This window comes from Penicillium macrosclerotiorum (assembly GCF_028827735.1).
Source record: "Penicillium macrosclerotiorum strain IBT 26536 chromosome Unknown utg000002l_segment0_segment0, whole genome shotgun sequence".
Taxonomy (NCBI): Eukaryota; Fungi; Ascomycota; class Eurotiomycetes; order Eurotiales; family Aspergillaceae; genus Penicillium; species Penicillium macrosclerotiorum.
In genome coordinates, this window is record NW_026643082.1 from 2387420 (window position 1) to 2400946 (window position 13527).

General features: G+C 47.7%; 5 protein-coding genes across 5 annotated transcripts; 3 read left to right on the top strand and 2 right to left on the bottom strand.

The window, feature by feature from the left end:
- Positions 1–590: 590 nt before the first annotated feature.
- Positions 591–1775, top strand: N7462_002006 (glycoside hydrolase family protein; the record flags this gene model as incomplete). The annotated part of the gene is made up of 1 exon (XM_057073732.1): positions 591–1775. The coding sequence occupies one exon, from the start codon at positions 591–593 to the stop codon at positions 1773–1775; it is 1185 nt and encodes a 394-aa protein (XP_056937373.1).
- Positions 1776–1977: 202 nt separating this feature from the next.
- Positions 1978–4972, bottom strand: N7462_002007 (ankyrin repeat domain-containing protein; the record flags this gene model as incomplete). The annotated part of the gene is made up of 5 exons (XM_057073733.1): positions 1978–3427; positions 3487–4075; positions 4129–4317; positions 4366–4442; positions 4560–4972. The coding sequence occupies 5 exons, from the start codon at positions 4970–4972 to the stop codon at positions 1978–1980; spliced, it is 2718 nt and encodes a 905-aa protein (XP_056937374.1).
- Positions 4973–6273: 1301 nt separating this feature from the next.
- pdx1 (uncharacterized protein) lies at positions 6274–7288 on the bottom strand (the record flags this gene model as incomplete). Its single annotated transcript, XM_057073734.1, has 2 exons — positions 6274–7070; positions 7210–7288. 2 exons carry the CDS (start codon positions 7286–7288, stop codon positions 6274–6276), a joined length of 876 nt encoding a protein of 291 aa, XP_056937375.1.
- A 484-nt stretch (positions 7289–7772) lies between these two features.
- N7462_002009 (uncharacterized protein) lies at positions 7773–8648 on the top strand (the record flags this gene model as incomplete). Its single annotated transcript, XM_057073735.1, has 1 exon — positions 7773–8648. One exon carries the CDS (start codon positions 7773–7775, stop codon positions 8646–8648), a length of 876 nt encoding a protein of 291 aa, XP_056937376.1.
- Positions 8649–9331: 683 nt separating this feature from the next.
- N7462_002010 (cohesin subunit SMC1) lies at positions 9332–13409 on the top strand (the record flags this gene model as incomplete). The annotated part of the gene is made up of 6 exons (XM_057073736.1): positions 9332–9362; positions 9421–9514; positions 9580–12538; positions 12607–12914; positions 12963–13329; positions 13392–13409. The coding sequence occupies 6 exons, from the start codon at positions 9332–9334 to the stop codon at positions 13407–13409; spliced, it is 3777 nt and encodes a 1258-aa protein (XP_056937377.1).
- Between the last annotated feature and the right edge of the window lie 118 nt (positions 13410–13527).

Genomic DNA, 13527 nt, shown 5'->3' on the forward strand with positions numbered 1-13527 from the left:
TATACTTTGAATGAATGGCTGGGCTAAGATAAGTAAATCACATCTATTCAGCCAAGAATGACTGTAACTAAGATGCGTAGTGGCATACCCATTAATAAACTCATTTAGGCAGAACTTGATTGAAATGCAGTCATTATGGTGATCTATTGGCCCATTCTTTGAAATTCTACCATCACAGCATCTAGCACCCCAACCCCATGTGGGGCTTAGATTATGAAGGGCCCGCGCTTTCAGCGCAATTCCCCGCAGTCGCAATTCTCCGCAGTCAAGATCTCATTGAAATTGGAATCGGGTAAATGACGGAGAAAATTGCGGAAAATTGTAAACAATGGCACTGCATTTGGCGGTGCGATTTGCATTTTTACTTCCAAAAACATATTTACCCGCAATTTCTTTTGGCATCGACCCCTAAAGTCATAATAGAGTTGCCAGACTTCCTCTAGCGAACTCTGAGCGCGGGATGAAAAGCCCATGACACGAGTTGGAAGACAATATTTATCAATAGACTGTATCCTTGCCCTGGCGACTGAGCAGCTGACATTATAAAGTTCGATTTAATTTTCTCCTGTTTCAGCCAAATCTCTTGAATGATGCAGAGTGCCATGAAGTCTCTGCCTAGCACGGCGATTTTAGTTGCTGCTCTCATTTGTCTGCCTTTAGCCAGAGGATGCAACAAGGACGAAGATTGTGATCTCAATGGCATGTGCACAAATAATGTCCGCATCTGTGACGCCGGATGGACTGGAACCGATTGTGGCCAATTAGATCTACGTCCTGGACCAAGGGCGAATGGGTACAATCGCACCGAGGAAGGGATCTCATCCTGGTGTAACGGGATAATCCATGACCCGATCAGCTCTGAAATCTTCCATCTCTTTATATCAGAGTTTACTCATGGATGTGGACTCGATTACTGGTCACCTTACAGCCGCATTATCAGGGCTGAGTCTTCAGAAGGCCCCCTTGGGCCATACACTTTCAAACAGGAGATCGTTCCATCATTCGCCCATAACCCAACTGTTTTTTGGAGTGAAGATGATCAAAAATATCTCCTTTATAATATTGGTTGTCAACAGCAAGTTCCTTCCATTTGCAAGAACATAAATTTCACCTGTGGGCCTGGTAATACTTTGAATGGTGAGAGTGGAATTAGTGTTTGGTCATCGTCAAATCTCCATGACTGGACTTCACATGGCCAAGTTTTCCGAGGCACTGATGACAGTGCTTGGGATGCCGATGTGACTAATCCCGGTCCACTAAATCTTCGGTCATCTGAGAAGACTCCTTCGACTATATTATCCTATCGTGGCTGTGGCTTCAACTGCAGCGGCACAGAACTCATCAGCATTGCAACTGCTCCCGACTTCGCCGGGCCATATATACAAGTCAATCGCAGAACTCCTATTTTCACAGAAGCAAGTGAAGACCCATTTTTCTGGGTTGACAAACGCGGAAATTATCATCTATTGGTTCATTCTTTACTGCCAGACGCGGGATTTGGCGATGGACCCAATGTGGGACGCCACGCCTATGCCCGATCCTGGGATGGCCCTTGGACTTTTAACAAAAACACTGTGGCTTTCAATACTACTGCATATTTTAATGATGGCTCACATGTTGATTACTACCGACGAGAGCGTCCCAATATCTTCTTTAGCGATGATGGTGAGATGATACCATTGTCCCTTTCGACGGGTGTGCAGGAGATGAATTCTTCTGCAAGTTACTCGTTGATACAGCCAATCGGACGTACAAAGTTCAATGAAGAGGATTAAAAGAATCTGAGTGATGAATATTATATCTTTAGAATGCGTTCTCTTTGAAGTTTCATGATTAATTCGATGTGATGCATACAGACTCTATTCCTAAAATCGGATCACATCTCTCGCGAGGCTTTGTTGGTTAGCTCCAATTATGATGGGTACCTCGTCCTTTAGTCAAAATTGTTATTCTCTATCTTTTAAAAGCAAGAAATATTCATAACCGACGAGTCTTCCCAGTCTCCATTGATATTTGGGCCTTGAGAACCTCAGCCACATGATGGTTGTGCCGTGAATAGGCCGCATTCAGCGCATTTCCACAGAATCCACCCTCAATGCTCACATCTGCTCCATGTTCCAACAACAATTGAACAATACTTAGGTGCCCTCCTCGTGCGGCAGCCTGAAGTGCTGTGTGATAATAACCGCCCGTGGCATTGACATTCGCTCCTCGATCTAAAAGCTTCATGACAAGCTCATCTCGACCATACCGAGATGCCGCTTGGAGAACGGTCCCAAATTGGCCCTTTACGGCATTCACATCGGCACCCAGTTCAATCAGTTCCAAAGCTGCTTCCGGCCACCCTCTTGCTGCTGCAGCTTGAAGTGCGCAGCCGTAGTATCCTCCTGTGGTATTGATATCTGCACCATAGGTAAGAAGCAAATGAAAAATTTCGGTTCTTCTCTCCACGCAGGCTGTTTGTAAAGGTGTATTAAAGGTTCCTGCTTGAACATTGACATTGGAGCCATGCTCTAGCAAAATGCGGACAACTTCATCCTGGCCAAAATATGAGGCACCTGACAGGGGTGATCCATATTGACCCCCGACATAATTTATATCGACACCCTGATTTAGAAGCTTTTGGACAACAGAAGGGAGACCCAATTTAGAAGCATAGTATAGTGAATTTCCAGGCCGAACTGCGTCTTCTCCCAGACCATAAAGGGATATCCAATGGTGAAAGGCTGTATTGTTTTGATCCAAGAGATGGAGTATCATTGGTTCGATCTTGATCTGGTGTTCTGAGGGAACAAGGCGCGCATGAGTATACCATTCACTTGCGGAATATTCCAATAATGGGTAGTCATCAACAAGCTGCTCATATAGTGTGAGATGTTCGGCCAAAGTTGATGTAGAAGACAGGGCAGATGAGTGGAGAGATTCTGACCCGATCTCAGTTGGTATGACTGGTTGATCAAATGATAGAAGATATGTCAAGCATCGTTCTGCAATTGCTAGATGTGCTTCGGAGTCCCGTATAGCAAAATGACTGGCTGGTCCCTCACATATTCTCTCCGAAATCAAAAATTCTCGAACAGAGTAATGAGAGAGTTGAACAAAGCCTGCTCTTGATTGAGTAATAAGGCTAGAGCAGACCACCATTAGATCTTTAGGATCGAAAAGTCGGTCGATGTCGCTAAATATACTAGTTCCAGGTCGGATGGCCACCATTTCAGACAACTCCGCTAAGTCAACAGGGCGAGATGAGGCCATTAGGAATTGTAGTGCAGTGAAGGCAATAAGGTAGACTTCCTCATCAATTCCACAGAGAATTCGCCCGTACGTTTCATCTAAACTTTGAGGGAGGGATTGAAGCGTCTTTCGCACTGCGGATGGCGTTAAACAGGAACGCAAAGCATCAAGCTGGCATGATGCCCATCGAAACCTATATTCATCAGTTAGAAAATCAGCGGTGGCATAGTATGCTAGTCAATCAACACGCACATTCCATTGGCGCCTGCCGTTAAGGCCTGTTCAATCTCCTTCTTCATAGAAATAGGACGCTTAGCCAGAACAGGATCGTTTAAGAGGACCCGGTGAACCAGTTTTTGAATATCGTCATGTACATTTGGGCCATGCAGTGATATCTTTTGAGTAGCCAGGAAGGAGAGGCTCGCCTCAATTTGTTGTTCCTTGCGGCTGGAGATTAATGCGTTCACTGACCAACCTTGACCATCTTGGATCTTTGAAATAAGATCTAAAATATTTTCTTGTTCTCGACTTTCATCTAAAGCATCAAGGATAATATATGTTCTTCCGGAATGCTGCTTGAGAAGCAAAATTAAAGTTTCTTTGATCTTTTCTGGGCTTGGATCTTGGCCTTTCCGTCCTCGCTCCTCATAAAGCTCCACCACCTCTGATGGTATGTTCGTACTTTGCTGACAAAATTGGGCAAGAGCGGATTTGACAAGGCCATCCAGCGTTTGTCGCTTTGGATACTTGAAGTCAAAATAGTAATAGATGCAAATGGACCGGGAACTCTTGCCACTGGCACACAAGTCCTGAACATTTTCGATGATAGTCGAGCAATGCACTAGAAGGGTCAGAGTTTCACGAAGTTCTCATGAAAAAGAAGACCAAAAATACCTGTTTTTCCAGAACCAGGGATTCCATAAAGCCACATGAGCTCCATGGTTCCATGCAGCCATAGATTATAAGTATCAGATGTAAGGAGCCATTCCCCAGTTCCTGGTTCATGTTTATTGCGAGTAGCATAGTGAGTCTCAGTGACATCAACAGATGATAACCATTCAAGAAGCAAACTTTGCTGATTTTCTGGACGGGTTAGATACAGAACCTGTCTTGGCAGTTGCGATTACGAACCATCTTGTCTTAACTGCAACGTCTGGAACTCTTCGTGGATTTCTCTCGTCTCCTGTCGAAGTTCCTTTGTGAGAGCTCTAACATAGAATGCAAATGAGTAAAAACACGCAATTGAGATTCTCCCCAAAAGATAAAAACCGGCTGAATTCGCTGTCTAGCCGTAAGAGGACCCTGTTAAACAAAACAATACTTACAGATGATCTACTGCTAGAGCCTCAGCGAGCAACCCTCTAGCAATTCGTGCAGTCTTTAACATCTTTTGTGTTTCCTCTTTTCTCCATGGCCATGTAAGCTTCTTCTTCAGTTGCCTGAATTCTTTCTCCACGCTCGCTTCACGGTTCAGATGGCGTTCCAGTTTTGTCAAGAGATCCTCTAGCAATGGAACTGGGCCATTTTTGGTTGTGATATTCCGTAGGCACTCATTCCATCCTTCACTTGTATCTGTTAGATCTAAAATGCTCGACAGTAATGAGCGTGTTGTGCCGATTTCAACCGCCAGGGAGCGAATATCGCTTGACGCGGAAGCAATTGCAGAGAGCAGCTCGATGACGGCTCCTGAGACCTGTAGCAGGGCAATGATACTGGCACTAATGCTGAGAGGGTCCATCTTTTGAAAGATTCCCCAGGCATTAGTCCTATTGCCTCAGGGAAAGTAAGCTCAGGGTGTTTTGGATGTCCCTGATCAGGACCCACTACTAGATGCGGGGTTGTGCGGGATGAGGCTGTGTACTGACTAGGATCGCCCGCCAAGTTGCCCAAAGAAATCTACACAAACCTTGATGACTAGGGCGCGATTTCTGAAACGAAGAAGTCACCTGTATTGTTCAAAGAAACAATTATGCTGCCCAGGAGGTATTGAAGATGGGGCACGCAGCAGGACCAGAAGCATCATAAACTTCCAAAGAGTCTTCTCTCAGCTGTTTACGCTGGGCTTTGAATCTGATTAAGTCAAAGAGGGACACAAAGAATAAACAAGAGGACGCCCACATTTAATGAGCCTGGAATAACATCATCAGAAGGAGGAGGGTTAAACCCAATCTTGCAAGTACATAAAACTCTGGCGACATACAACTGTATCTTCTTTCATTAATGGAGAGCCACATAAATGGCGTATTGAACACGTTCTTCGAGCTAGGTAGAATTTAGCATATCATGGTCAATGAATTCAAAAGTTCTCTTCGACATATTCTTTTGGTCATGGTTTTCCCCAACAGAGTCTCTGAGTCCAGCTTTTAGGACTAGTGTGCGGGCAAATTTGATTGATTCGTCGATAATGCCCGTAAAAGTTCATCAAGACCACAAAATCAACATATCTCTTGAAGTTCCATAGTCTGTAATCATTTAATAACGAAATCTATCTGACAATATCCCATGAAATCGAGAATACACGATTGGGGGACATGATGGTGGGTAGCTGTCCTCAAGGTCATTTAAATTATATGGCCTTGGAGCTTATAATTTACAATTTCAATGTGTTTTTCTCGAGAAATAAACAAAGAAGGTATGTAGTAAATAGAAACCAACATGAGATGGATCGGTCGGCAACCTAAATCGAGTGCTACCACAGCGCATGGCTAAACTACAAAAGGTAACTAACTGATTCCGGCACCATGGCGGTTTAGTGAAGCTCACCTCCAAGTAGATAGACCTTCAGATGGTACTGGGAAACATCATCAAATTGAATGCGATGATATCAAATTACGGATCCAATAGACTGGGATGTTAATCAAATTATACAACAGAGGGAGTGTTGGGTCATATCAAGCCAATCAAGGCAGCATTCAATTATCTATGCTACACGAATACATAAGCCTTGAACCCCCCAAATACAATGGAGGCGACATGGGAAGCAAACAAAGAACAAGGTGCAAAGAGTTGGGGGAGAATTATAACGACACATGAAAATTTTTAAAGTACCAGCCTGGCAGGCTCAACCTGCAGGAGGGCCTTAATCCGCTCGAGGAACGTCTTGGCCCGCAGCTCTTCACCAACCGGCACGGTCAAGCTAAAGACGTTCTGAGCGACAGTGTTCTCGACAGCGACCGGCGACATAGAAACGGTCTTCTTGCCGGGCTTGGCGCTTAGGATGTCGATGATGTCTTCATAAACAGGCCCAGGCCGAGCATCAGTCGCCTCGAAGGCATTCAGCTCAGGAATGTAGTCTCCGCGTGATGTGTTAATAGGGTCCGCACCGAGAATCTCATCGAAAAGTTCGTCGGCGGAGGGTTTCTCGCTCTGAGAGCGGGGCAGATCATCGTTGGCGAGATCGGTAGCACTGGCCAGGAAACGCGAAAGAGGAACGCTGACGCCCAGGTTGGTCTCGATCTTCTTCTGCGCGGCGAGAACGGCCGCCAATGAAACCGAAATAGCAACCGAGGTCATAGGAGGCGGCTGGGGAATAGCTTCCTTCTTCTCCTCCGCGGCCGGCGCGGCGGGCTTCGGGGCCGGCGCCGCAATCTTAATGTTACTCAAGTCCAAGTGGGCGAGCTTGGCCAGAGTCGCGGCCTGCGATGCCGGGTACTCGGCGGCAATTTGGCCAAGATAAGCCAAAACGTCACCCTTCAGGAGGCGACCCTTGGGGCCAGAGGCCGGAATCTTGGAAACTTCCGATTCGGGGATGTTCTTCTCGTGCAGGAGCTGGATGACAGAGGGGTAGAGGGGATAGGAGGGGTTCTGAGTTTGAAGGGCGGAAGAGGATTGCAGGCCTATGGAAACACAACTGTCAGAACTAGCTCTATTCCAGGGTCGTAAAGGTGGGCGGAAATCTGGGTATGGAAACTTGATATGCGGCCTCTCTCACTACAAGCTCCCCGTATTTGTTTGACAGCAGCCGGGAAAACTCACGTCGGGAGGCGCGGAACACCTTAGGTTGCCGGCGGGCGAACATAACCGGCACCTGGCTCACAGGAATTCTGGCGGACATTCTTTATGGTTGTCTATATGGCTCCTCCGGGAAAAGAGCTGGATGGAGACGCTGGGCTGGCGGAGACGCTCAAGCGATGTCGCAACTGTCCGGGGAAGCTGGATGGTCGGCAGAAACAGACACAAGCAACCGATAGCCCACCACCACGTCAAGCCGCGCTGATTCCGGATGTATAATTGTGTGTGAGTTGCGTGAATTGGAGATTGGGAAAGAATGCCCGGGTTGGCGTTGAGGGTGTTGGGAGCTTTCACCGGCGACCGGGACGGGAACATTTTTCTGCCGCAGCGGCTTTGCTTTCGATCTGGCGGCGTTTTCCGAGGACAACAACGGTCGACTCCTCCGTTCTTTGGTAAGTCCTTCAACTGGAATTTCTTCCTAGTCCTTGTTTGCATGCAATTGGATAGTGCTATCCGACTTCCTGGGCTATCATGTCACCACCTTTGCTCCTGTTGTTGACCGCAGTGTGGACAGAGCTCACTCCATAATGTCCGTCCGGCCACCCACTTTCCAAATATTCTGGCAGCACTGCTCTCGTGCTTCCCTACGCCCTGGATTTCAACAACCCTTCTCCTCGTCATGGCGCACATTCACTTCAAGTGTTTCTCGTCGTGCAACTGCCCCTAAACCCCGAAGAAGAGCGGCTCCGGCGTACGAAATCAACTCAAAGCCCAGCTTTCTGCAACCACGGGCCGGGGGATTGGGCGGATTGTTTACAAGAGTCGCCAAGGAGGGAGATGTTGTGCTTTTCAAATCAGGATCACAACGCGTTTACGTCCTGAGTGCCTATGGCTTGTCTGCGTTCTGCTTCGCTTATGCCGTCTACAACTCAAATGCGGTTTTCCGGGACCCCGTTACAGTCCTCCCGGTCTGGCAGCAAGCCCTCTTTGGCGGTATTTGTGTTACAATGAGCGTTATGGGCACCGTCTTCTTTGTTCGGACGGGTAACGTTGTTCGAAGTATCAAGGCCGTCCAGTCACAAGGCCAGCCCCGTATCCGCTTCGAAATTCGGCGCTTGACCCCTTTTATGAAGCCTTATCAGTTTGACGTACAAGCCTCCCAGGTCCGTATCTCTCGAAAATTGGCAGTGTCTCCGGAGACGCGGGAGCGCTTTGAGAGTGACAGCAAAAAGCTTGGTTCGCCTGATGAACCAACGCGGAGTTTCTTCAAGGCTCCCGTACAAATGATGAGCTACGGACTCTGGAAAGTTTTCATATCTGTTCGGCAGGTTTTTAACAGTGAAGACTTCATTCTCATGCGGATTGAGGGCCGAAAGGGCACCTTCCGAGTGGACTCAAAAGGCTTTGTTGACCGGGACTTCCTGCTTCTCGGCGATCCGGTTCAATTCAGATCGAATGCCTAGACTCGGGTCTGTTGAATAGACAGGGCACCTACAAACTCTCGGAATGCAGTCGGTTGGTTCAGTCCGAGATCTCCCCCAGCTCTCTCAGTGATATCCTGCTTGTGCAACAGTCATGTATTTTAGCTTGTAAGATAACAAACATGCCATCCGGCATTTAGATCCAGACTCTCTAAGGATTAGGTTTTTTTGAAACTACAAATTCTCTCACATACCTAATTGCAAATGGATTCGGCCTGTTGAGAGAAAACTGCAGGTGGAAAGCTATCTGCCTACCGTATGTAGAAATTCTCAATAGAGAACCAGGTTGTGTTTCACGACACGAGGTCCGATATACAAGATATAGGGATATGGATAAGAGTTTTTGAAAAATTGACCCAAACAAATCAGTTTTCATAATTAGTTATGATATACGTGTAGCGAATTTCCCTCGAGTTGCATGATGCATGACCATTTATTCAGACCGGGATTGTATAGACCGTTCCAAAGTTCAGAAGGTTGAGGTTGAGTCGAGCGGAGTGGACTGTCCTGGGAACCACGTGATGGGACCGGCGCGTCGGGGACGCGATTCCCCATATCGCGCCCCTCCCACCATCAGGACCTGTCAATCCCATAGCCGAACACCATCCAGCAGGGACTTGCCCAAATATCCTAGTCGCTTCTTTAAGAAGCGGCTTTGTCTCAACATGGGGAAACTCATTCGGCTGGAGCTTTTCAGTATGGACTTCTCGCGACAACATGCAGTGCGCAATTCAGCTAACCATTGCTGCTTCAGATTTCAAATCCTACAAGGGCCACCATACTCTTCTGTTCGGAGACGCCTACTTCACGTCTATTATCGGACCCAATGGATCGGGCAAGTCGAATTCGTATGTGATCACCTTTCACGGCATGTTTTTACTTGATATTGTACTTTCTTACTGACATGAACTAGTATGGATGCCATTTCGTTCGTTCTCGGAATCAAGTCTTCACACCTACGTTCCACGAACCTCCGCGATCTTGTTTACCGTGGTCGTGTTCTGCGCACCTCCAAGGTCGATGGAGAGCCGGCCGCCAATGGAGACGATGGAGAACAGGAACGCGATGCGGAGAATATGGATATGTCGCAGGATTCTGAAGGTCTGAACGATCCTAAATCTGCTTGGGTCATGGCTGTGTATGAGGATGATGCTGGCGAGGAGCAACAATGGCGCCGCTCCATCACTAGCCAAGGTGTCAGCGAGTACCGCATCAACAACCGAGTCGTCACTGCCCAGCAATACAACGAGGCTTTGGAGGAGGAGAATATTCTCATTCGAGCCCGTAACTTCCTGGTCTTCCAGGGAGACGTCGAAGCGATCGCATCACAGTCCCCCAAAGACCTCACTCGGTTGATTGAACAGATTTCTGGCAGTTTGGACTACAAGGCAGACTACGAGAAGCTCAAGGCGGAAGCAGAGGAGGCGGCAGAACAGCAGACTGTTCAGCTCAACCGCCGAAGAGGCATCAATTCGGAGGTCAAACAATACCAGGAGCAGAAACGGGAAGCAGAGAACTATGCTAAGAAGGCCGAGGAACGCGACCAGGCTATTATCACTCATATTCTGTGGAAGCTTTTCCATTTCCAGCGACTGATCGACGCATCCAGTGCTGATATCCAGAAATATCAAGATGAGCTGAAGGAATATCGTCGCGGCGTCGAGAAGTACGAAAACAATGTTGAAGACGCCAAGAAAGAGCATGCTCGTGTTGGCAGAGATGTCGGCAAGGCCGAGAAGAAGATTTCAAATAAGGAAAAGGAGATTGAGGAGCTCAGTAACTCTTTAGTACCGATCGACGAAAAGGTAGATATCACTCAAAGGAAGGTGGAGCGCTATTCTTCCAAAATTTCCGAGATTGGCAAGGAGAGTGCAGCCCAGTCGAACAACGCGAAACAGCTGGAGAAAGACTTGAAACTTGTTGAGAAAGCACAAGGCCAATGGGAGGCTGAGTGGCAGAAGACAATGAGCAAGAAAGGAGGCCAGCTGAGTGAAGCTGATCAGCAAGAATACCACAAACTCAGGGAAGAAGTCAGCAAGCGGTCGTCGGCAGATCAACTGAACCTCGACAACCTTCGGCGGCAGAGAAAGACCGAAGCCGAAGCAGTCAACAGCTTGAAGGGTAAATTCGAGACCACCGAGTGGCAGCTCAAGAACCTGGAATCGGATGCCCAGAACATGAATGACCGTAACTTAACACTGAATGACATCATCAAAACGACCTCTAAGGATATTGATCGCAAGAAGAAAGAGCTGAATGCATTGGCCTCTGAACGTTTGAAGGTCTCTCAAATGCGAACCGAATTCGAGGAGAAACTTCAAGTCGTGTTGCGAAAGCTGCTTGAAGCTGATGATGGGAAGAAGCAGACCGAACGGGATATCCGTGCCAAGGAATTGATTTCAACATTGAAACGCATCTTCCCTGGTGTCAAGGGCCGTGTCAGCGACCTCTGCCGACCAAAGCAAAAGAAATATTCCGAAGCAGTTAGCACTGTCTTGGGCCGACACTTCGATGCCATTGTGGTGGACAACGAGAAGACTGCCAAGGAATGCATTCAGCATCTTCGTGACCAAAGAGCTGGACAGGCTACTTTCATCCCGCTGGAGACCATTCAGGTCAAGGCCTTTAATTCCAACTTGAAGGGCATGCACCGTGGAATGCGTCCTGCGATTGAGACTATTGATTATGATGACTCTGTGGCACGCGCAATCAGCTATGCCTGTGGCAATTCGATTGTCTGTGATGATCTAGCCACTGCCAAGTATCTGTGTTATGAGCGAAATATTGATGCCAAGGCTGTCACTCTGGATGGGACGGTAATCCACAAGGGTGGTCTCATGACTGGTGGACGTGGCCCCCAGCAGAACTCCAAGCGGTGGGAGGACTCCGAAGTGGAAAACCTTCACAAGCTCAAAGATAAACTCATGGCCGATCTTGCTAATCTTCCTAAGAGTCATCGCCGGGGCTCCGAGGAAGAGACTCTAGAGGGCGAGCTTGTTGGCCTTGAACAACGTCTGAACTATTCCCGAGAGGAGCTGAAAGCTCTTGAGCGAAACATTGAGAGCAAGCGCAATGAACTTGACTTTGTTAAGCGCCAGATGGAAGATCTGCGACCCAAATATGCCGAGCGGAAGGAGAATTTGGATGAACTGGATGAGACCATCGAAAGTTCTCAGTCCTCGGTGAGCTCGGTTGAAGATGAAATCTACCGCAAGTTCTGCAAGCGTCTTGGCTACGAGAACATTCGTGAATACGAGGCTCAGCAGGGCTCTCTGCAAGAGGCAGCTGCGCAGAAAAAGCTCGAATTCACGACCCAGAAAAGTCGCATCGAGAACCAGCTGAGCTTCGAAAGACAACGTATACAAGCCACGGAAGATCGTATCAATGGTCTCAAGGCTCAGTACCAGCGCGACATGAGCTTGATTAATGAGCTGAAAGACCAGCAAGAGGACATTCGGAACAAGCTGGATGAATGCAGTGCAGAACTCGACCTCTTGCGTGAGAACTTGGAGCAACAGAAGGAGATATACGCGCAATCTGCCGAGAATCTTGCTGAGCAGCGAAAAGAACTCCAAAAGCGGAGCAAGCACGTTGAAAGTGCCCTGAAGAATATCAATGCCCTTGAGAGTGAGATTCAGCGTAATTCGTCCAGCCGGTATGCCCTGCTGCGACGCTGCAAGCTGGAAGATATCGATATTCCATTGACAAGTTCTTCAAACCGCCTCGATAAACTTCCCATTGACGAAATGGTGCAGACCACTGACCCTGATGCTATGGACGTGGACGAGGCCGATGATATGGACGAAGCACCTGTCGTGCAAGACTATGGAATCGAGGTTGACTTCGACTCCTTAGGCGAGTCCCTGAAAGAGGTATGAGCCAGATGAGAGACAAAAACCGAAGCCAGACTGGAACTCAATTCACTAACGGCCGAGTATAGGGAACCGACGAGAAGCTCGAAGAAGAACTCCTCGACAAGGTTCGTTCTCTGAATAGCGAACTAGACAAGATGGCACCAAATACTCGAGCCATGGAGCGTCTTGAGAGCGTTGAGAACAAGCTTCGTAGCACCGAAAAGGACTTTGAAGATGCCCGAAAATATGCTCGAAAGGCCAAGGAAGACTTTGAAGGGGTCATGAAGAAGCGATCCGATCTCTTTAACAAGGCTTTTACACACATCTCTGAGCAAATCGGGCCGATTTACCGGGAGTTGACTCGCAGTGCCAATTACCCGCTTGGCGGACAAGCGTAAGATCCTACAATCGTTTTCGATGCGATAAAGCTGACTTTTTGAAGGTATCTGGATATCGAAGATTCAGATGAACCCTACCTTGACGGCATCAAATACCATGCCATGCCTCCACTCAAGCGTTTCCGTGACATGGAGCACTTATCCGGTGGCGAGAAAACCATGGCAGCGCTTGCTCTGCTGTTCGCTATTCACTCGTACCAACCTTCGCCCTTCTTTGTGCTCGACGAGGTTGATGCAGCACTTGATAACACCAATGTCGCTCGAATTGCCAACTACATTCATGACCACGCTGCCCCAGGCATGCAGTTCATTGTCATCAGTTTGAAGACCGGGCTTTTCCAGAATAGTGAGGCCCTCGTCGGTATCTACCGAGACCAGGTTGAGAATAGCAGCAAATCCCTGACCCTTGATGTGAGTTACGCCTCTCGATTGATCTCTTACTCCCTATTCAAGGACTGACTCTTCCTTCGCAGCTCCGGAAGTACACCTAAATCTCAGCAAGGGAGATTAAGTGAGACGGAATTTATGACTCTTTGTGCTTTTTTTTAATAGCTCGTGTAGATTATGTATCCATCTAACTTTCTTTTCGTCATTTTTATGACAGATAAA